Genomic DNA, 21,823 nt, shown 5'->3' with positions numbered 1-21,823 from the left:
CGCTGTACTGAGAACAGCATGCGTGTGGCACTGAGAGAAAAACAACACTGATTATCCATAAGACGTGAGGCAGGGTGCTGATGGCAGAGCTGCCGGAGGCCTGATTGAGTGATTTACGTGGCTGGCGGCCAGAGAGATGGAGGTGCATGCTGGGCACAGGTGGCACATTTAGAGTTTAGAATGTGTGTGGCTCAGCGCAGCATCCTCTGCTGGCCATCGATGGAACTGGAAGTTGGTTTGTTGGTCTACCAATCTGATCGAGTTGGTTTGTTGACTTGCTTTAGAGTGGAAAAACTGTGAAACATCAGCGTGGTCAGACTTAGAGACCATTTTAAACTAACCTTCTTAATGTTGGTAAGATACAGATACAGTGTGAGGTTTTTCACTCTTAATCCTTGCTTTATGGTGAAACCAAATTATAAAATTACATATGAATGCCAAGCAAGCTGCTTTGAATACAATTATCTGTCAGATGCATAAAATGTAAATGTAATGTATGTACACTACCATTCTAAAGTTTGGAATCAGTGAGATTTTTCTCTTATGCTCATCAAGGCTGCATTTATTGAATCAAAAATTATAAGAAAAACAGTAATATTGTGAATGTTTTCTATTTTAATATATTTTTAAAATGTAATTTTATTCCTCTGTTGAATCTTTTTTATATTTTTCTTCAGTTTCACATAATCCTTCAGAAATCCTTCTAATATGCTGATTTGGTGTTCTAGAAACCTTTCTTATTATATATGTATTTTGAAATATATTCCTTCAAAAGAACAGCATTTATTTGAAACAGAAATCTTCTGCAACATTATATATGTTTTTACTGTCATATTTAATCCATTCTTTTTGTATTAAGAAATATAAGGCTATTACTGAGTGAACCTTTGAACGGTGGTGTATGTATCATTTAAAGAAATGTAGTCCAAACACACTTTGAGAAAAACTTCTCATATACAAAGAATTCGGACACATTTTTTTGTCTAAATACTTTTTACGGCTTACTACTGACAAATAGGATCTCCAACAGCCCCGACAGCTCATATGAGGGTATAGGGATAAGGGGCTCTGCTCTCCTAAGGCTGAATTCCAGAAACGCCCCTGGTTTGGTCCAAAGTGATGTTGATTGGAGTGAAAGGAAAGCTGCTGTCACAGGGCTGGAGTGTAAATCTGTTGAGAGGAGCTGAGAGGTAAGGACACATGCATTAGGACAAGACAGGCTGTCCCTCCATGGGGGTGGAGACAGAGAGTGATGTTCAACCATGGGAGATTGATGAGCTGTCTCTATTCTAGCAATTGCATAGGTCACAGGAGAGGAACGGTGTCACTCTCTCTCTCTCTCTGTTTCTGATGCTCTTTCTCTATCGTGCTCCTCTCTTTCTGTTCAACTAAGCATTATCTTTCACGCAAACATATCTACCTCAGTCCTAGTCCTCAAAGAGCACAGTAGATCTCCTTAATATACAGTATCACTTGTTTAATGTAGAGCAAATAATCTTCTGTATAATTTTTGGATAGCAAAATAACGATTGTTGTCAAATATATTTCCTAAACATTCCCTTGTCTTACATTGACCAGACAAACGAAAGGAGTCGTGGCCCAAACTTGTAAAATGTTTGGAGACAGCGTTTCCGAGTTTTTTTTTTTTTTTTTTTTTCTTATAAATAGTCTTTTATAGACCTCTAAACCTGAAAAGTGCTACAAAGCCGCAGCATTTACAGATTTTGAGGGCCTGACCTTGTTATTATTTTATTATTGTCTCTGCATATTTAACAGTATTTTAATATCAAAAGATTACACACTTCAGCTTTGAAGGTTCTATATGCAATTTCAAATGTTTTTCTAACTTCAGGTCCCAATGTTTAAAATCAGTTTTCAAAGCTTTGCCAAGATACAAAAGTCTGCAATGATTGCTAGTTTTCCTCTGGTAAGGTAGGCTATTAAAGTTTTATGTTATATGCATGCACAATATATATTATACCTTATTGAATGACAGGTTGAATTTCAGCTGATATTCATTTTTTTTATTATTAGAACTAGTAATTTATTGTCACTGTTAAATGTAATCTTTGGCACATCTCAAACTGAATATAACTTTTTCAAACTGTATATTATGCTGCGCTGTCTGACATCACTATTTGAATTGGTTGATTTTAGTGGGGTTTTTAAATATTGTTTAGACAATAGTTTTTAAAATCAGCTATTATCAGTTTAATATCAGTTTTATTATTTTAATAAAGGCTAATTTTAATTCTTTATATTTTAATTGCCTGTAATTTGCACATAATGATCAAGAACCTTTAAAAAAAAAATGAGCCAACTGTAAGGTAAAAGTGTAGAAAGTTGTAATGAGCACACGTTTCCACAAGAGAGAAGAATGCAGATGCAGTAATGATGGGATGAAGCCCGAGGAGGAAAAGAAGGCAGGAGATGGATTTGGAAATAACAGAGAAGTGCTGGTAGGAGGACGATGTGACAGAGAGAAGCAGCTCTGCAGACTCTGGTTTAAGATGTTATCACTAGAGTTGCGGAGACGGGCCCGGGGACCATCCCACACGCCTGCCTTTCTGTCAGCGAGCATATGAGGAACCAATCAGCAATCTGATGCACCAGACATGAGAACAGAGACCAATTCTGTGCACACAGAGAGGAGATGGACGAGCAGGGCTACTCTCGCTGTTGAATAATTCTTTCTCTGTCTGTGATACAACAGGGGCGGAGGCAAAAGAAATCCACCTGGCATTCATTTGACTGTCAGTTCTCAGATTAAAGAGAGCGCGCACGAGGGACGGAAAGAGGAGAGAGAGATAGTACAGATGGAAATGAGGAGGAAACAAGCCAGTGATGGCGAGAGAGAGAATTCTTGTCAGTTCTGGTGACCTTTGACGGAGAAACTCAAGGTTTGCAAGATTGCCGTCTTTCCCTCTCCATTCCTGTCACTTTTTCCACAGAGAGGCATGCCAAAATATGATGAAAGACTGGCGTGAGTGGCTGTGACATGACATTCGACACCGTCAACTCGAAACCCATTCTGCTGTCACACGCACACACTGCTTCTTGGGGTAAATTGCTGTAATTTGTGTTATGCTTCTCAAAGAGAGGTGGTGAGGAGGAGGCGGGCTGCTGCGGGGGCTTTCATGCTTAAACAAGTCTATTTGACTTTAGAGAAATGTGCAGGTGATTGCTTTAATCCATTTAAAGCGTGCGCACATCTTTCAGCTGTAGCTTTCCGAGCGCACCACAGCATTCAGATGGTTCTTTCTCCCCAAATCAAGCAAAGACATTTCAAATAGGGAAATTGAGGTAGTATTAACATATTTCTGAGAGGTTATGTCATGTCATACCTTATATATACTGTATTCTGTATTGTGGGAATGATTACGGTAGAGGTATGACAAGGTGAGGCATGTGTTAAGCTGATGGGAATGAGGATAAATATTCCCATGTGTGGATCATTTGTTTTTCCACCTTGCCTCATCTTTGGCACTGCGCTCATTCATCACAATTGACAAAGGCTGAGCGCAATATGGACACGTGCACAGCACTGTACCATCATACGAGATTGTCTCTCAAGAGACATTAAAGGCATTACTAGTTCACCCAAAAGTCAGAATTTTATCATCGTTTTCTCTTCATTGTATCATTTCAAACCCATATGACTACGCTTTCATTGTTTGGAAAAGAGATGTAGGGCTGGGTATCAATACACATTTCCTGATTCAACATACTATCTCTGTATTTAAAAACTGTATTTAGTTACCACTTGTAGAACAACTGAAACCCTTTTTCAACACCAGTACACTCAAGTGTACTACACGTGGTAACTAAATGCTTTTTTTTTTTTTTTTTTTTAAATACAGAGATAGTATTTTAAAAGCACATTGTAGTTCATATTCATGGTCTCCCAAAATAGTTGAGTACACTTAGATGATCTTAATTTTGGTAAAATTAACAATAGGGCCCTAACTATGCAGTTCGGTTTTATTTATTTAAACAATGATTTTTTTTAAATAAAGGGGCAGTTGTGGCCTAATGGATAGAGGGTCGGGCTTGTAAGCCCCAAAGGTCATGGGTTCGAGTCTCGGATCTCGGGTCTCGGGTCCGGCAGGGATTGTAGGTGGGGGGAGTGAATGTCCAGCGCTCTCTCCACCCTCAATACCACGACTGAGGTGCCCTTGAGCAAGGCACTGAACCCCCAACTGCTCCCCGGGCGCTGCAGCATAAATGGCTGCCCACTGCTCCGGGTGTGTGTTCACGGTGTGTGTGTGCACACTTTGGATGGGTTAAATGCAGAGCACGAATTCCGAGTATGGGTCACCATACTTGGCCACATGTCACGTCACTTTCACTTAATGATATATTCAAATAAATTATGTAAAAGTATGTAAAAATTTTGCTTTTTGAAGTTGCTCTCTTATGAAACAGTTTTCGCATTGTATTGCAGACTGTGAAAACGTAGGTTCGAAACTGACTCATTTTTGGTCATGTGACTCATATTGTACCTATAAATATCTATGGTTACCATCATTGTTTTGCCTGCTATTCACTCTTATAATGTTGCTAAAGATTATTGTGGGATATTTGATAATAAAAATAATTATGCCAGAAGAATATAGCATAAGAACTTTATTGTATCTGGTCTCTCAGTATCATCTCATTGATAGTTTATGACATTTTACACATTCGAAGCAAGGTGATTTAAGAGTTTTCATTTTGTAAAATGCTTTAAAATGCTATGGACAGAGAACAGTTTTATACAAAACCTTTGTTTTCAAATGTATAAATGATTTCCCAAAAAGATTCAGTCCATAAGAGTCAAATATTCTCCAAAGCTTCTCCTTTTTGTGTTCAACAGAACAAAGAAAATCATACAGGTTTGGAACAACATAGTAGTAAATAATGACAGAATTGTATATGTAAATGTGCTTTCAATAAAGAAAAGCCTTAACAATTTTATATTTCTGCAGCAACAATTAACTGAAAATGACTTTAAAAACTTTGAAATTGACAACAATTTTCTTTGTGCCCGTTTACAGATGTCCAATGTACGTTTGCAGATCCACACAGAGCTGAGGGAAAAAATACTCTGTAATGAATCCCCCACTACAGAGTCCATAATAGCACTCATATCAGTTAATTTCATTTCCATTTGAAAAGCGTTTCGATTTGAAAAACATTGTTACATAACAAAAGAAAGAGGCTGGAATCGGGCCCATGCTATTAATCTCCATACCTTGACAATATGGACAATACATGCAGTATGTGCCCATTATGCATTTCTATGATGGAACATCACGGAATACCCAGCACGTGCAGACTAGCACTAATTATCAAACTGAAAAGGAAAAATTAAATGTGGTTTAATAGGAAAATAATTATGATCAGCAGTGTGCAATCATGAACTGACCTCATGCCAAAAAAAAAAAAAAAAAGCATTTTGTTTGCAATACAAAATGGTTCCATTTATTAAAATATTCTTTAGCTCTGTTTTAAGATGTTTGATGTCATTGGTTTGTTTTGATCTCACCTGTCTCTGTGCATTCATTGTGCCTCAAACCGAATCCATCAGCCAGATGACACTGAGTGAAGTGTGTAGTAATGGATTCTACCAGCAAGGCTGCTTAAGCTAACCAACCAAACCTTGTCTTTCAGAGGCAATATGCCACCTAACAAAGGCAAAATGCAGTAACTATGCCAACACTGAAGTAAGAAAACTGGCTTTAAAGTTTTTTTTATTACATTTTGATATCAAATTTCACACTCCATTATCTTTGGATCTGAGAACAGTTAAGCTAAAGCTGTCTTTCACAGGACAGATTATGGTCTAAAAGACCTGCTGTGGCCAGTTACATAAACTGCATAGACTAGTCTTATAAATCATATAATTTTGATAAGACTGGTCATAACTTTTTAAATCATTTACATAAAATGGCCTAATTTGAATCCGAAAAGTATAAGACCCCCTTCCTGACTTGGTCAGACTGGTTCTTAAGACACAGCAGAGTATGTGTTTATGCAGCAGCTGTGATTTCATCATAATTCACTTGTAGAAAATGTGTAGTTGCAACGTTTTGCCTTTTGTAGGGCAGTGAGTTACCCAGCATGCACTTGACAAAGGCTGTGTTTTGCACATCAATCTTTGGGTGGAGGAGGAATTTGGAAAATGTTCTCAGTTAGATCAAATTAAGTATATACTACATGTCAGTAGCATTCTGGGAAATTTCTATGAATTAAGCATACTCTGTCACATATGTTTTTCAAAGAAAGTCTCCTATCCAGGCTGCATTAATTTGATTAAAAATACAGTTAAAAACAGTAATGCTGAGAAATATTACTACAATTTAAAATAACTGTTTTCTATTTGAATATGTTTTAAAATGTAATTTATTCCTGTGATGGCAGAGCTGAATTTTCAGCACCATTACTCTTGTCTTCAGCGTCACACGATTCTTCAGAAATCATTCTATTATACTAATTTGATATTGAAGAAATATGTGACCCTGGACCACAAAACCAGTCATAATATCTTACAATAGCCAACAATACATTGTATGGGTCAAATTGATCGATTTTTCTTTTATGCCAAAAATCATTCGTAAATTAAGTAAAGGTTATGTTCCATGAAGATATTTTGTAAATGTCATACTGTAAATATAGCAACTTTTTTGTTAGTGATCTGAATTGCTAAGAACTTAATTTGGACAACTTTAAAGGTGATTTTCTCAATATTTAGATTTTTTGAACCCTCAGATTCCAGATTTTCAAATAGTTGTATCTCAGCCAAATATTGTCCTGTTCTAACAAACCACATCAATGGAAAGTGTATTCAGCTTTCAGATGATGTATAAATCTCAATTTAAAAAAGAAAAGAAAAAAAAATACCCTTACAACTGGTTGTCCTGGGTCACATATGTCTTCATATGATCAATGTTAAAAACAACTACTTTTTTGTGGAAACTGTGATACTTTTTTCAAAATAAAATTACTAGTCTCTTTCAAAAAAATAAAAATAAAAATCCTGACCCCAGACTTTTGAAAGTCGTTTTAAAACTGCAAAAAGTAAAAATCTCAGTCTGAAATGATTCAAAAACCCTTTCAACAATTTAAACTGCATCCCTGCACCATAGACTCACTTGGTGACTGGTGAAAGCTGCATATTTATTTAAATGTAGTAGGAGGGTCTGTACCTCTAGTCCAACCCTTCCGTCACTTTGATTGGCTATCATTTTGAAGGCGGGGCCTCGGGTACCACATGGAGATGCTGTGCATCGGTGGATGCGGGCATGAGTGAGAGTATGGTTGAATGATGCCGGTCGAGGAGCTAAACACAAAACACTGACAATATTGAAAACTTAAAGTGCAGATAGTGTGCAAATAGTTTATTTATCTTATTCCATGGTGGTTTGGACTACATTTGTAGCATGTTATTGATGCATAAGGGATAAAAGTCAGATTTTAAAACAGATTGGCAGAATTGATGGAATAATGAGGGCGCATTTACGGAATCCGACTTTTTTCAGATTTCCTACCGCATGTTTTTTAATTATTTTTCTTGCCATTTCTAATGTGCATTCGGCTGTTTTTTATGGACAAATTGAGGAAGGCGCACCTCCTGGAACTGTTGTCGCTGGCTTTCTTTTTCCTCTGAGAGACAAATGCAAAGAATTAAACTTGGCTGGACTTAAAACAGTTTTGACAGGGGAGGACTCGTCGGGTTTTTCACTTGAATATCTGGACAACGCAGGATTCGTTTTAAAAACCACCAAAACTTTTGTCAGGAGATCAAAATCGAGCTACACAGTGAGCGCGCGCTTGCCTCGCTGCAGTAAAACAGCCGAAGAGGTGTCGGTCAAGATCGAGATACTTGATAAAAACAACAATACGCGACAATTTGACGTATCAACTGACAGAATAGAGATTCTTACCGATGTTAAAAGCCGAGTTAGGAAGCCAAGAACCGTTTCTGAAGAAGTATCCTACACCGTCACAGTTTCTGAAGATGTGAAAGTCGGAGATGTGATCTTTACGGTACCGGACCAGAAGTTCGAGAAGAAATGGTTCGAGGTGGTTTCGGACGGAAACTCTCCGGTCCAGATGGAAAGAGACTCCGGACGCGTGTACTTAGCGTATCGTTTGATGTCAACAGCCGAGGTCATGGTCAAAATCCACAACATGAGAGGTATTTTATACAGCCTTTTTAAATTCACGGTTTACGCGTTCATTTGTATGTTTTAAAGGGGTAGCCTAGTCCCCCCAAAATGCATATTCTGCTGTCATTCACTCACTATTATGTTGCTGACTTTTAAATGCTAACAACCTCAGTCACCATTCACTTTTATTGCATCTTTTTCCGTACTATGAAAGTAAATGGTGACTGAGTCTCCATAACGTCTCCGCTAGTGTTCTGCAGATGAAATTATGTCAATTGATGACAGAATTTGCATTTTTGGTGAACTATTCCTTTAAATTCGCATATTAATCTGCAGTTATGATTTGAAAACTGAGCGCTAAAGAGAGATTAGCTATCATCTCAGACCCTCGATATTTCCATCAAAAGGGGTTATTTGCATTTCCATTGCGCCTCACAGTTTTACTGAAATCACAGCGCACCTTTCCAATATGTGATAGTTTTGTGACATTTGGGGACATGTACTGTTAATTTTAAACTGAAGCTTCTCCTGAGGTTTAATATGGGGTGGGGTCAACTTAATATAATACCACACTCAAAAAACCCCCAACAACTTCATAATTTTTTGTTGTTGTTGTTGTTCATGAGATGCAGCATATGTGATGTTTAATGTTATGTTATGTCTGCTTTTGATATAAATGACATGAATGCATTTAGCTGACACCTTTATCTGAAGCAATTTACGTTGCATTCAAGATACACTTTTTATCAGTTAATGCATTTCTTTGAATCAAACTCATGACACTGGCATTGCTAGTGCCATGCACTACTAACTGAGCTACAGGAAGCATATAAATTCACTGAGAGAATTTGTTTGAGTTGTCAAGTTTGACTAGTTCCACTTGTGAGATGTTTGTCCTCATAGTTTGGCAATCAGGTAAACAAATATTAGAGTAGTGGCTAGGTTTAAGCGACAAGCTCAATGTTTTCTTGTTTTCTTTAAAAAAAATTGTACTGAAATCATCAAAGAAATTAAGAAACTGGAGCAAAGGAACAATCTGTGATTGGTACATCTCTCACTGTAATACACTAATGCACTTTGCTGGGTAGCTCAGCTTAAATTATTGTGAAACAGATACATTAGGACATGTTGAATAAACTCAAATGAGCTCACTGGGTATCATCAAGTAACTGGGTTCAAGTGAACATAAATGTTATGGAGAAAGTCTTCTAATTATGACTGTGAGTTTAGCTTAAGTGGCTGAGGTCATACAGGTCTGGTTTCGCTAATCAGAGCTCTAAAAGCAACCCCTTATTTAACTATTTGTTTGGGATAATTAGTGATATTTATTCACCTGGAAGTCACCAGACAGCACATGTGGTCTCAAATACCTTTTCTGGGGCAGGATGTGTAGTTGACGTTGGGGGATATAAATGTTTGTTTTTGCAAGCGAAGGTCTCCGTCCATCACCTGAATATGCCATTGGGGTTGTTTGTGACTGATTGAGGTCGTCTCAGTGATTGTTTGACAGAGTGAATTCGGCGATCGGATGAATATACCTCTTGACATGTTTACTGAAATTGTTCCTCGGAAATAATGGCGCCACGTGTTCCCTTGAAAAGAGAAATGAGTTATTATGTGCATTTCTGTAAAGCATCTCAAGCAAATCCGCTGAGAAATGTCTTGTCTGTTGTAATGATCTTGCATCCACTGATTGGAGAATTGCAGGATAATTTAAGTTGGGATGAGAGCTTGTTAGAAAGCTCTGTCATCAGCAGTGAGCAGAACAGATGTGGCCTTTTTAAAATTAAACAAGAGGTTTTTCCTACACTTAAGAATCTGCGTAGCATCTGCCGAGCACATGTCTGGTCTTTGGGTGGGCGGTATGACCAAGTTCCTATATATATATATATATATATATATATATATATATATATATATATATATACACACACACAATTTTATTACTCATATACATCATGATATAATGCTGGAAAACTATGAAAAAATGTTTATATAGTAAAGCCTATTTTGTCAGATAAATTTTAGTGTACTTGAAAGATACTTCATGTCATTTAATTATTTTCTGTTATTTATTCAGTGTTGTGTTGATTTAATTCCAATTCACAAGCTCGCTGTTAGATTTTTTTCTTTTTTTGTGATTTCAGTGTTTCAGGCTGATTTAAACGGCAAACTTGTCTTTTTAACTGTTTGTGTAGTTTTGATTTGATTGTGTAATTTACTGAAAAACGGTTTGTAGTTGCATATTATGTTTTTTTGGCATGCCATCCATTTCTGTCGCTTCACCATACATATACTGTTTGGTCTGCATTTTCTATCCAATCTTGTCTACAAAGACCAGAACTCGTTGTGTTTTAGCCTCTCCGTCATTCCAACACAGCCCTCTCTTTAAAACACTTCAACACAGTGGAGTGTCCTCTCCACTCTTCTGTGAGAATTCAGCACAATGGGAACACAGTCCTGTTGGCAGCAGAAGAGCTTTGTGTCTCATTTTCGGAGGCAGTTTGAAGGACTTTCTCTCTCCAAACGCTTGTATGGTGAAGTCAAGCCAATGCAGGGTCTTCTGGGAGACAATTATTTTTGAATCCATTGTGAAGCCTCATGCTAACACAGTCCGTTTGAGTGCCTTTGGAACGGCACTGTTTGTTTTGTCCCGTTTATGTGTGAAGTTTGGATGAGAAAGTCTCATCCGTGTTAACAGAGTAAAGACGTACTCACAGACATACCCAGACAGTCCCTGTAGTCTTTGATATCTGACTCGTAATGTTGCTTCTCCAGGTAACAACTGCACAGTTGGATAGATTTCATTTGAGATTTTCCTTTTGTTGCAATTGGGATCTAATCATAATTAGCTGCTTATTTCTTCTCATTGCCAGCAAAAGCAAGATATTATCATGTACTTAAAAATTAGGGCTGTGCTCATTCAATAACAATATATAGTGATTGTTTACTCTCTCTGATATTTCATTTAGATACTTTAGATCACCTTTTGCTATTTTTTTTTTAATTTATGTATGCATTAAACAATTGATTTATCTATCCAACTTCCTGGGAATCAAACCTATGACTTTGGCACTGCTAGCTCAATGCTCTAGCATTTTCCATCAGCATATCTGTTATATTATTGGCCTGTCACATCTGTATTACAGCAGTATTGGATGAGCGACACCAGTATGGTTGACTCATCCCAATGTCACTTGCCATTTCATCAAGAAGCCACTCATAGAGCAGAGAGGCTTAACAGTTTGTCCTGCACAATTAGCAATAGCATTACTATGCAGCGCACACAGTCGGGGGCCGCGGGGCGGATTCTAATCCTCATAAAGACCATCCATGTGGTGCCTTCATTGGCTTGGTAAACACTGATAATGGCTTGCGTGTTGTACGCATTCTCTTCTTTTCCACACTTAAAGAATCCATACACCCATGAAAGTTTAAAATATCCTTATGAAGAACTTTATCTGTCTTTCAACACTGTGTAGTCTGTTTGAAGAGATTGTCTAGTGGGTCAAAAGAGAAAGCAAGGGTGAATGATAATATTTTCCAGTTTTTTTGTTTTGTTTGTATTTTGAGTGATTATCTGCATTGCTATTGCAAAATCAATATATATATTTTTATTTTACTTAGTTTAACCACAGTTGCTGTCTTTTTGTCATGGCTCACGACTAATTTTGGTTATATGGACATTTACAAAAACCTCAAAATATCAGATCAGGATAGTCCTAGTTCCTTGAAACAAAAACTGATCTCTTGAATGCATTTCAAGGTACATGTACATGAACATTTTGCATATTCTTGTTCCTTAGACTTAGAATTTAAGTCCAAATGTAATGATCAAGAAAGGTTCACTTTTAGGGTCGGTTTATAATGGAAAGGGTTCAAGTTTACCTAATTTGGAAAAATGAAAATGTTCAAGCATCCCCCATTGGACCACTTGAGATGGATTGACCCATCTGACATCGTGTCCAAACTGTGGTTTTCTAGCATTTGAAAAAAATCTGTATTGACAATTGTGAATTTTAGTTTAGATACACTTATTCCAAGTCAGAAAGAGCATCTTTTTGTTGTATAAAATTTTAATTTGTCATTTTTAATTGTAATTTTATAACAAGCAAACTGCTGTATTTTGTAGGGTTACTGTTTGCTTTTCCACTGGTAGTCATTTCATTGTGTCTTATGTCACCACAAATAGCCAACTGTCATTGAAAATGAATAATGTCTGTTCACTGTTCAACAAATGTCTGACAAATCTATGCCATTGTGAATGCTGGTTACTAACGACTGTGCATTATTAATGAACTTCAACCATTAACCATGGAGTTTCAAGTGGACATTGTCACCCTCAGCCACCTCATTCATGTCAATAAAAGCGAATCAAAAAGGGGGCAGCAAAATGCAAGAGCATAGATTGGTGAACTTGTGTGCTTCACTATGATATTCACAGCTCTGAGACAGTGGAGTTTAGTGGCTTCCTTTTGGCTCAAGACCCATTATATTCCAATCGTCCTTCTTCTCCCTCCGAGCTCAGAAATGTTGAGTGTACTTCAGTTGTGATTAGGGACAGTTTGCCCTTTTGTCTCCCACATGCACTTGATTTGTTCTAAGGATTGCTTCTTCTATCACACACCAGCCTAGCTTGAGCTCTTTGCACATCCAGGTCAGAAAGAGGCCTGTCTACTCCTGTACTGTCTCCAAACATTTGAACAGTCATGTATATAAAATATACAGTTAAATATGTAAAAAGATAGCGAATATATGCACATGTGACTACACATAAGATGAATTCAGTATTAATGCATCAAGCTGGGATACACTTAAACCTTGCAATGTAGGGTAAACCAGAGAGGGCTAGTGAACTGGCAGATTGTTACCTTGGTCCTTTCAAGAACTGATCCATGAACCATCACCACTGCAAAGCACTTAACCTTAGGTTACTTCAGGGGGATTGTTTCTGTAATAAGCCTATGACACCATATTGGAACAATAAACGATAGGGTGTTGTTATTAAATGCGAGATTTACTGTAGAATGAGAAATAGGAACATTGCAGACGGTTTTGATGGCCACCCTGGGCAGGTGATTAGAGTTGTCACTTATTTGTCATCTGAAGAGATGCTCACTTAGGCGTGCAGTCAGTTTGAGGAGGTTTGTTTATCTGTAGTGGTCCATTAATTACATCTTCATCGCTTATGCACTGGCAATAAATCCACAAGAGAACAATGACCTATACTCTAATCCCCTCCCAGACACCTTTTAACTAAATATAACTCTTTAAATATTTCAGCAATCCCCTGTCTTTAGATTATAATTCTAAAGAAAGTTGCTTTCCTGAAACTTATTGCCCCCGTGCCCTTCAGTGACACATTCAACCAGCAGAAGGAATTCAATTGCTCAGAGGTATCTCAGACCACCCGTTTCTCACCCGTTCGTTTGCTTTGTACATTTAGTCTTTTCCCCATCTGCTGTGGTTAGCCTAAGGACCTGACCATGATCCCCTGCTCTAGAGAAAGACTATTATAGCAATGTGCACAGGAGATTTCACCCTGTGCTGAGTTATTCTGAAGATCACACGTTGCGCGTGGGGTGATGGGTGGCTGTTTGAGACAAAGCGATTTTAATTGTGATTTAAAATTCATGCTGTTGTGAGTGAGCGTGTGTGATGCATTCAGAGAAGTTCAGAGATCGCTGCAGGATATACTATTGTGTGGAAGCCAAAGCTTTACAGAATGATCTTTTTTGGTTGTAAATGAAGCCCTGGAGAGCTGTCTGGGTCAGTTTGAATCAGTGTTACTGAGGGCCGGACAATGCTGGTGCGAAAAGAGGATTTGTGTGTACTTTGAGTGTGTGCGTTCATTGCATGCATATGTTTGAGGTTTTTGGCGTGTGAGATCAATGGTAGTAAAGTCAAAGCTGTTGGTTTTTGTCAAATCTGCTACTGGAGGACAGAAGAATATTGTATGCTACAAGTTTACATCATGGTAACAGGAAATAAGTAAATAAATGAATTAAAATTTAAAAAAAAAAATTTAATAAATGGATTTTATGAATTAATTATACATATAGTAAATGCATGGTTAATTAATATCTAATTTTAGGAATCCTAGATGATGGATATTCGTTCAAACTGGAATCTAGTCTCTGTTTCTCAGTTGTTTGTTGTTTGTTCCTGTTTTGATCTCTCTGTCCGTACCCTGTCCTCAGAGTTAATTGAATGTCGTGCCAGAATGACAGGCCGCCTGTCCGTTGTGCTATAATAGTTTATTGACAGGATATGTAGAGTGGCCCAGAGCCACAGAGTTTTTTAACGATGAATTAGGGCAAGGTCATCAGAACCCCACGTCCCTTCGCCCCGTGGTAAACTGCACCAAGCCTCAGCCACACGGGGCTCCCGTTTCAGCCTCGGTTTTTGATCTTAATTGTTAAATTGGTCACGCTGGCTTGGATTTATTTTAATTCCTGGAGAAGAACGCTGTCACTCCACTTTCCTTCTTCCCTTTTGGAAAACCCTCACTTTCACGGCAAAAGAAATTGCTCTTGAAGTGCATTCAATTTAAACCTTCCGCTGTGGGATTTCAGTCACAAATTTATTTATCAAAGTTGACGATCAGAGTTTCGGTTAATTGAACTGATAAGCTGGGGGGAAAAACAAGCTTTGATTCGTCTTTCAATCTAGCTGAACACGCTTCCATTAAGAGATCAATGAGGACGAACTGTTCCCTTTTGTGTGGAAAGTGCAGCCACTGGAAAGAATTGCACAGTGCTTATCATTGTGTAATAGCCCTTGGAAATATAAGGTGGGATGTTTGCCGCTGTGATTGTCCACCTGAGAACAGTGCAGCTTGTTTTTTGCCACTTTTGTTTAGACCAGGGTTTCTCAACTAGTGGTTTGTGAGATTTGTAATATAAAATAATAGTATAATTTTCATTTTTAAACTAACTGATAAAATTCCAAAGTAAATTAATTAAAAAATAAAAAATATTAATGTTTTAATACATTAAATTCAAATAAATTATTATTATTTTTTTTTAAATAGAGCATTATCTGATCAAAATGGTTAAAGTAGCTTAAATAATTAGCAATAATGATATGAAGGTATGGTGACACTTATTGGGGGTATTTCAAGTTAACAATTTAAGTCAGAGGGGTTCAGCTGAGAAAAATGTTGGTGACGCATTGAGTCCTGCACTCTGTCTAGAAATAACAATCTTCGTTATTCCATGGCATGAAGTTGATTTGAAAGGAGTGCAGATACTTTGTTAAAGTCATTTGACAGTTAGAGCCATTAACATGAAAATTGTATCCGCCGACTGGTTTGTGTGCCAAGCATTTCGATACAGTTTGTGGGATCAGCATGTTTTCTTCCTGTATTCTCTTTCTTTGTACGGTGGAAATGAGAGCTCTCCAAAGCCCTGACACACAGTAATTATGTGAACTCTGTTTGTGGCAAGCATCTGTCTCTCTCTCTCTCTTCTTTCTACGGTTTGCCTGCGTTTGCTGAATCTTGGCAACTGTCTGATGTCACCACTAGAACACAAGCTGAATGCAACCCAAGGAAAAAGGACCCATTGCATACATTGTTAGGGTATAGTTCACTCAAAAATTAAAATTCTGTCATCATTTTCACATTTAAGCTATTCAAATGTTCCACTCATACAGATTTGGAGCTAATTTAGGGTGAGTAAATGATGACACCCGTGACCCTAAAGAGGACAAGTGATTTGGAGAAAGGATGGAAGGATAATGATGACAGAACGTTAATTTTTGGTGAACTGTGCCTTTAAGTACATGGAGACCTAATTAGATAATTAAATATGTTCAAGCTCGGCTTACATTTGGTCTTGAGACCTGGTGGCAAAGAATTATCCTGATCTGTATTCCTCTCTTTCTCCCTGTCCCAGTACTATGACCCAAATATGCAGCATGTTGTGAATGAACACCTGGGCGTGCGAGGCTTTTAGCCCACAACTGGAGGAACACCTGCGCCACACACTTGCACATTCCGGAGTCTCCAGGAGTCTGACACCAGCTGTTCCTGGCCTGTGTTCTTGGAGTAAAGCTAGTGGAAGCATGTAGCTGTATATTCTGCTCCGGTTGTCAGAGGAGACAGATAATTTTGATGAGGAAAACACATCAACATGTGTTGGAAAGTCCATGAGCCAATAAACTGTGATGGGAAATCAATATTATGTAAGCACGTAGTCGAAAATCTCTCCAGTGTTACTGTCGATTTCATACGGAGCTGCGGCGCAGTCCTAGATCATCATTTGCATATTGCTTTGCAGCTCCCTCTTTTGAAATGCCAACTTCAAAGAGCAAAAATAAACTGACAGAAAGAGGGACTCGTTTAAAAATTTAAAAATCAATTAAGCAAATACGCAAAGATTTCTTAGGTCTGTACATGGCAGAAAATCAACAAAAAAACACAGTTAGTTTAAGATTTCACGTTCAATTGGAGGCCGTCTCTGAGACGTCTGCCAGTAAACTAGTCTTATGAAATAAACACATACCCTTCAGCACTGACGCTCGGCCCCATGGATATACTTTTATAGAACTATTGTTCACTTGGTGAGGTGTGACTCTCAAAAGGCATCATTTATTAAATTTCACGTGACAGGTTTGTGAAATTGATATTGAGTTGACTACATGAATCTGAGTAAAAAATGACTTTGTGGGGGAAAATAAATGTCCATGTAGGATTTTAGGGGCTACCTATTGATTGCACACAGTGAGCTGTATTCCTAGGATTCGTTTGGTTTGTGTTTTTGGCACACAGATGTCATTATAGGAAACTGAGATGAAGATAACAAAAAGTGAAATGTTTGATATTTTTTCTGGTTTAATATCTTAACAGGAAACGTATATCAAAAGTAGCACCCAAATGAGCGATTTTAGAAACCAAAGCATTTTATTACAAGATTGACTTAAAACACTGAATATTCAGTTTTGTTTTGTTTTTTTATTACAAATGGGTCTCAGTGGCAATGAAAGTGAAAAGGCAAGAAAAGGGAACAAAAACTAGATTTGACCCCCCCCGATAATACTGTATATGTATATATGAGAATATTCTTTGCTAGTCATATTGTCCACAAGTGCAAAACTGTAAGACCAATCACACAAAAACACACAAATGACAAAGGCAAGTTATGCTCTGAGGGTTTAATACTTTGGGTTAGGAGTTTGTTCATAAGCATTACCCTAGGTATGGGCAATAGTAATGCTTTGTGGGGGATACATAAGCGAAGTTCCTCACATTAAAGCTTTGGAAGACTACCTTACTCTGTTTCGCCACACTTCATGCTCTGAGGCCCAGTAGGTCAGTGCTGTTGGAAGCTAAAATAATCTTCACTGTGTGGGAAGACAGGTTTGGGTAATTTACCTCTGACATTCCCATCAGGTGAAAACTTAATGGAGGGCAGTTAACCCTAGGGCCCCTTTTTAAAGAACATCTTGTCTGTTGGCTTTATTGTAGGACAAAAACTGGCATTTTGCTTTGAAACAGGTCTTGAACTGCAAAATAAGAGAGATTCAGATCTAAAATGTTAAGTAGTTAGATTTGATGTGTGCAACTGTAGGTCCTGGTCATGTATGAGGTCAAGTGATGTTTGATTTTTGAGGATACTCTATTCTTTTCCCATAACTGAGCTTCTTGTAATATATAATATAAATGGCACCTACTTTAAACTGAATTTGCTTTTAGGTTGTTGACAGGCACAGTTTACAATACTCATTCTTGTAGACCTTCATTTTTTCTCTAGTCTTAAAATTTTCAGTTCATTTCACTGTCTGGCGACAGTGTCTGACTTTGTTCCTTCGTTCTCTCTCCATATGCCCATGAAGCCTGATTCTTGATGTGATTTGTCTGATCATATTTGACTTCTTTAGAGGCGTTGTGTGCTTTTATGCTGTCTTACCAAACCACACAGCTTAAAATTTTAAAGCCACTTTGGAAGAAGTCTCTTTTTTCCCTTACAAAACAGATGTTTCTCCAATCATCTCTCCAAAATAGAGTGCTAACAACAGCATCCCGCTTCCATCAGCTCATGAAATCTGCCCAGCACAGACAGGAAGAGCTGCCCTAACCAGAACATTATGCCCGTCCGGTCAGCATGCTGACATTTTATGTGCACCCGTTCTCTGGCACGTCCCGCGGAGCCAGATTGCATAACCAGGATGTGATTGGAAACATGAAAGCTGTATTGTGTTGCCGGAGCCATGTCAGATTCAAAGCTGAGTCCAAACGACTGTCAGAACCAAACACTCCTCCAGAAACGAGGGCAACATGTCCACAAGGCATTTCCGCATCCACGGGCAAATATCGCGCAACAAAAACATAACCAAAGGCTGTTCCTAACTATATCACACTGTCTTGCTAATTTTGGCTGCCTAATTTCTCTATTTGATGCTGTTGTTACATCATTTTACAGTCCAGCACCTTAGCAGATGGAATTAATTATTAAAGGTTTGATCTCATGTACTATTTATGATCTTAAACAACACATTCCATCTTACTGCTTAAAGCAAAGCTCTGAAGACCAACAGCATTCAGTCTCAATTTAAGTGGCTTTATGTCAGAAGATTCTATGACACTTTTCCCTACAAAATGGCACTGGTTCTTTCATAAGTTCTGAAAACATATTTAACATCCAGAGTAATTAATTACAATCTTTATGATACCACAACCTGCTTATAATGCAGTGGTCAGAAATTATAGCGAATAAAATAGCATCAGTCTTGCTAGACTGATTTGTTGCTTTGAAAACTTGACTTGGTTCCAGATCGGGCACCAACACCCTGTCGTTGGAAACATGTATGCACATATTTTGCTCTGAGCAGATGCGATTTCAAAGATTAATGGAGGTGACTACAGGGGTCTGTTGTGTGTGAGTCTTATAGGCTATTTAAGAGGCCTGTTCACCACACAGGGTATTAAGGCTTCAGCTGCAGCTTGTGGAGTGTTTGTTGATTTATGAACAGGCAGAGGAAACTCAGTTAAACAGAAGGTCCCCTTAATGAGCAGACTGTGAAGTTTTAACCGTCTTTCTCCCGTGCTTAGAATATCAGGAAAGGTTCTGTCCTCACTTGAGCTTCACATGAGTTTCCCGTGACCTGTTTACCTTTTGTGTTGCCCAGGCTAGAGGCTAAATTGCGTAGCACGGCTTCTCTAAACCCTCTATCAGTGTGACCGGACCAGCAGGTTTTCTCTCTTAGCCCTGATAAAGTGAGAGGGAGAGGAAAGCGACTACAGGAGATAACTCTTTGAGCATAATTTGTAGCATTTAATTTCTCACTTGTATGATTTGTCAGTTTGTTGAAATCTTTGTCATACAGAGCACCTCACATTTTATTATTTGGAAAGAAGCACAGTTTTTAATAAAAAAATATATACAAACTGTTCAGTTTTTTTTTGGCATGCCTAGTCAAGCCAGTAGTTTGCAAATTTTTACTTACTTTGCCAATTTTTTCACTGGCCCCATCAAAAATAAATAAAGATAAATAAATATTGCATAATATTTATAATATTTTATATATAATATATTATTATTTATTTATTTTAATTTTTTTATATTTGCTACACTCTCAGAAATAAAGGTACAAAAGCTGTCACTGGGGCAGTACCTTTTCAAATGGTACACTTTTGTACCTATTAAGTTCAAATATGTAAACTTTAAGTACTAATATGTGTCTTTAAGGTACCAAAATGGACCTTTTAGGTACAAACATGTACCTTTTGAAAAGGTACTGCCTCAGTGAAAGCTTTTGTGCCTTTATTTCTGAGAGTGTAGAAATTACACTATTTTTCATTAAAGCTAGAAATTATACATAAATTCATAAACCTTCCTTTTTTGTTGCGCCTTGCATTTGCTTTCACATTCTTTTGGAAGTAAACTACAACTATGCCATTATGAGGCCAAGGATTCTCCTTTCAGTAGTCAATCATTGGTAAAGTAAAAAAGTAAAGTCGTGACGTATTGTCAAGTATGGTGACCCATACTCGAAATTGGTGCTCTGCGTTTAACCCATCCAAGTGCACACACACAGCAGTGAGTAGTGAACAAATGCACACACACACACACACACACACACACACACACACACACCGTGAACACACACCCGGAGCAGTGGGCAGCCATGCTGCAGCGCCCGGGGAGCAATTGGGGGTTCGGTGTCTTGCTCAAGGGCACCTCAGTCGTGGTATTGAGGGTGGAGAGAGCGCTGTACATTCACTCCCCCCACCTACAATCCCTGCCGGCCGGGGACTCGAACCCGCAACCTTTCGATTACGAGTCCGACTCTCTAACCATTAGGCCACGACTTCCTTATTGGGCTCTTATTTTGTGAAGTTTGTGTAACCTGATGAGTTGAAGTGCATTAAATCCAAGACTGATATAATAATAATCAAATTATATAATAATCTACAGGATTTAAGCATAGATGAAGGATTTTGAGTAATTCATCATTGTTTATGAGAGTAATGTAAGATCATTCAGCATTGAGCGCATATGGAAAAAGTGTGAAATTAAGTTGAACAGCATCTGTGATCTCTGTTTGTCTTGGTTTGCTACTGTCACATTCTTTTGGCAGTAAGCTACAACTGTTTCCTTACGGAGTTAGTGGATGAGAAGAAAGGTACGGGATAAGAGAAATAAATGACTAAGAGAAGGATACTTATGAAATATAATTGAACCCAATGTACAACCACAAACTATGCATGCATATAAAATAAAATAAAACAAAACATTGGCTTATTGTTCTATTGTACCACTACTGTCTGATTCTGTGCATAGAAAAAAACTGCAAAACTACTAAAAGACCTATATATAAGAAAATGACCCCACAGCTCCTAAAGAGACATGTGTTTCAGATTTCCCCTGCAGGAAGGGTGACCCGTTGCATCTCTGACACCCACTGTCCCCTTCCACCCAGACGCTCTGAGCCAGGGGTCAGTGACAAGCAGCCTCCAAACAGACAGTGGACATGTGCAGAGCATCCAGCCAGTGTTTCCAGATCCTGCACTCTCTGCCCACGGCATACAGAGACCTACTTCCATAAGTGCTGGATTTAACCCTCTGGGGTCTGAGGTGATTTTGGGGCCCTTGAGATGTTTTGACATGCCCTGATATTTGTGCTTATTTCAGGTACTTATAACATACTATTGACCAACATGTATTTTTTTGTATTCAGCACAAACTGTGCTACAATAATATGTGAAGATGGATGTACATGTTTTAGAAAAAAATATTATGCGTGGTTAGTAAGTTTTGGGAAAAAAATGTAGCTGAAATAAGGCCATAAAAGCCACACTAAATAGTCCTGAATAAGACTTTTGAGTAATCAGTCTTGTAGACTAGAATATTTACTAAACAATTATGTGAAAATCATTCTGCTTACTCATTCACAGAAAACAACATATTTATTTAAATTTTTAAAGACATGTTTTGTGATTGAAAGCCAATATGCGAGGGAGTGGCAATGGCCTTGAATATTAAGTGATTTTCACCTGAGAGACAAAGGGCCCTCCCCTAAATGCTGCTAATGGCCCATCAGTGTGACTGTGACTTTGAGGCAGGTAAGAGAGAATGAGAGGAGATTGAAAAATATTATTTGTATTTTATTTACAACACCGTATAATCAAAACATACATAATGAAGGTCAAAGACACATTATTGTGCACA

At 38.0% G+C, this 21,823-nt stretch overlaps 1 protein-coding gene across 1 annotated transcript in view; it reads left to right on the top strand.

The window, feature by feature from the left end:
- Positions 1-2,348: 2,348 nt before the first annotated feature.
- LOC306878570 (neural-cadherin-like) overlaps positions 2,349-21,823 on the top strand; it is a gene marked incomplete at its 5' end in the record, with an annotated part of 129,391 nt that continues 109,916 nt past the window's right edge. The window contains 3 exons of the mRNA XM_079430997.1: positions 2,349-2,569; positions 2,714-2,875; positions 7,779-8,179. Coding sequence (XP_079287123.1) covers positions 2,349-2,569; positions 2,714-2,875; positions 7,779-8,179 — 784 coding nt within the window. The remainder of the gene's footprint in view (positions 2,570-2,713; positions 2,876-7,778; positions 8,180-21,823) is intronic.

The sequence above is a fragment of the Barbus barbus genome, assembly GCF_936440315.1.
Source record: "Barbus barbus genome assembly, chromosome: 12".
Lineage (NCBI taxonomy): Eukaryota > Metazoa > Chordata > Actinopteri > Cypriniformes > Cyprinidae > Barbus > Barbus barbus.
This window is presented reverse-complemented; position numbering and strand designations above follow the sequence as displayed.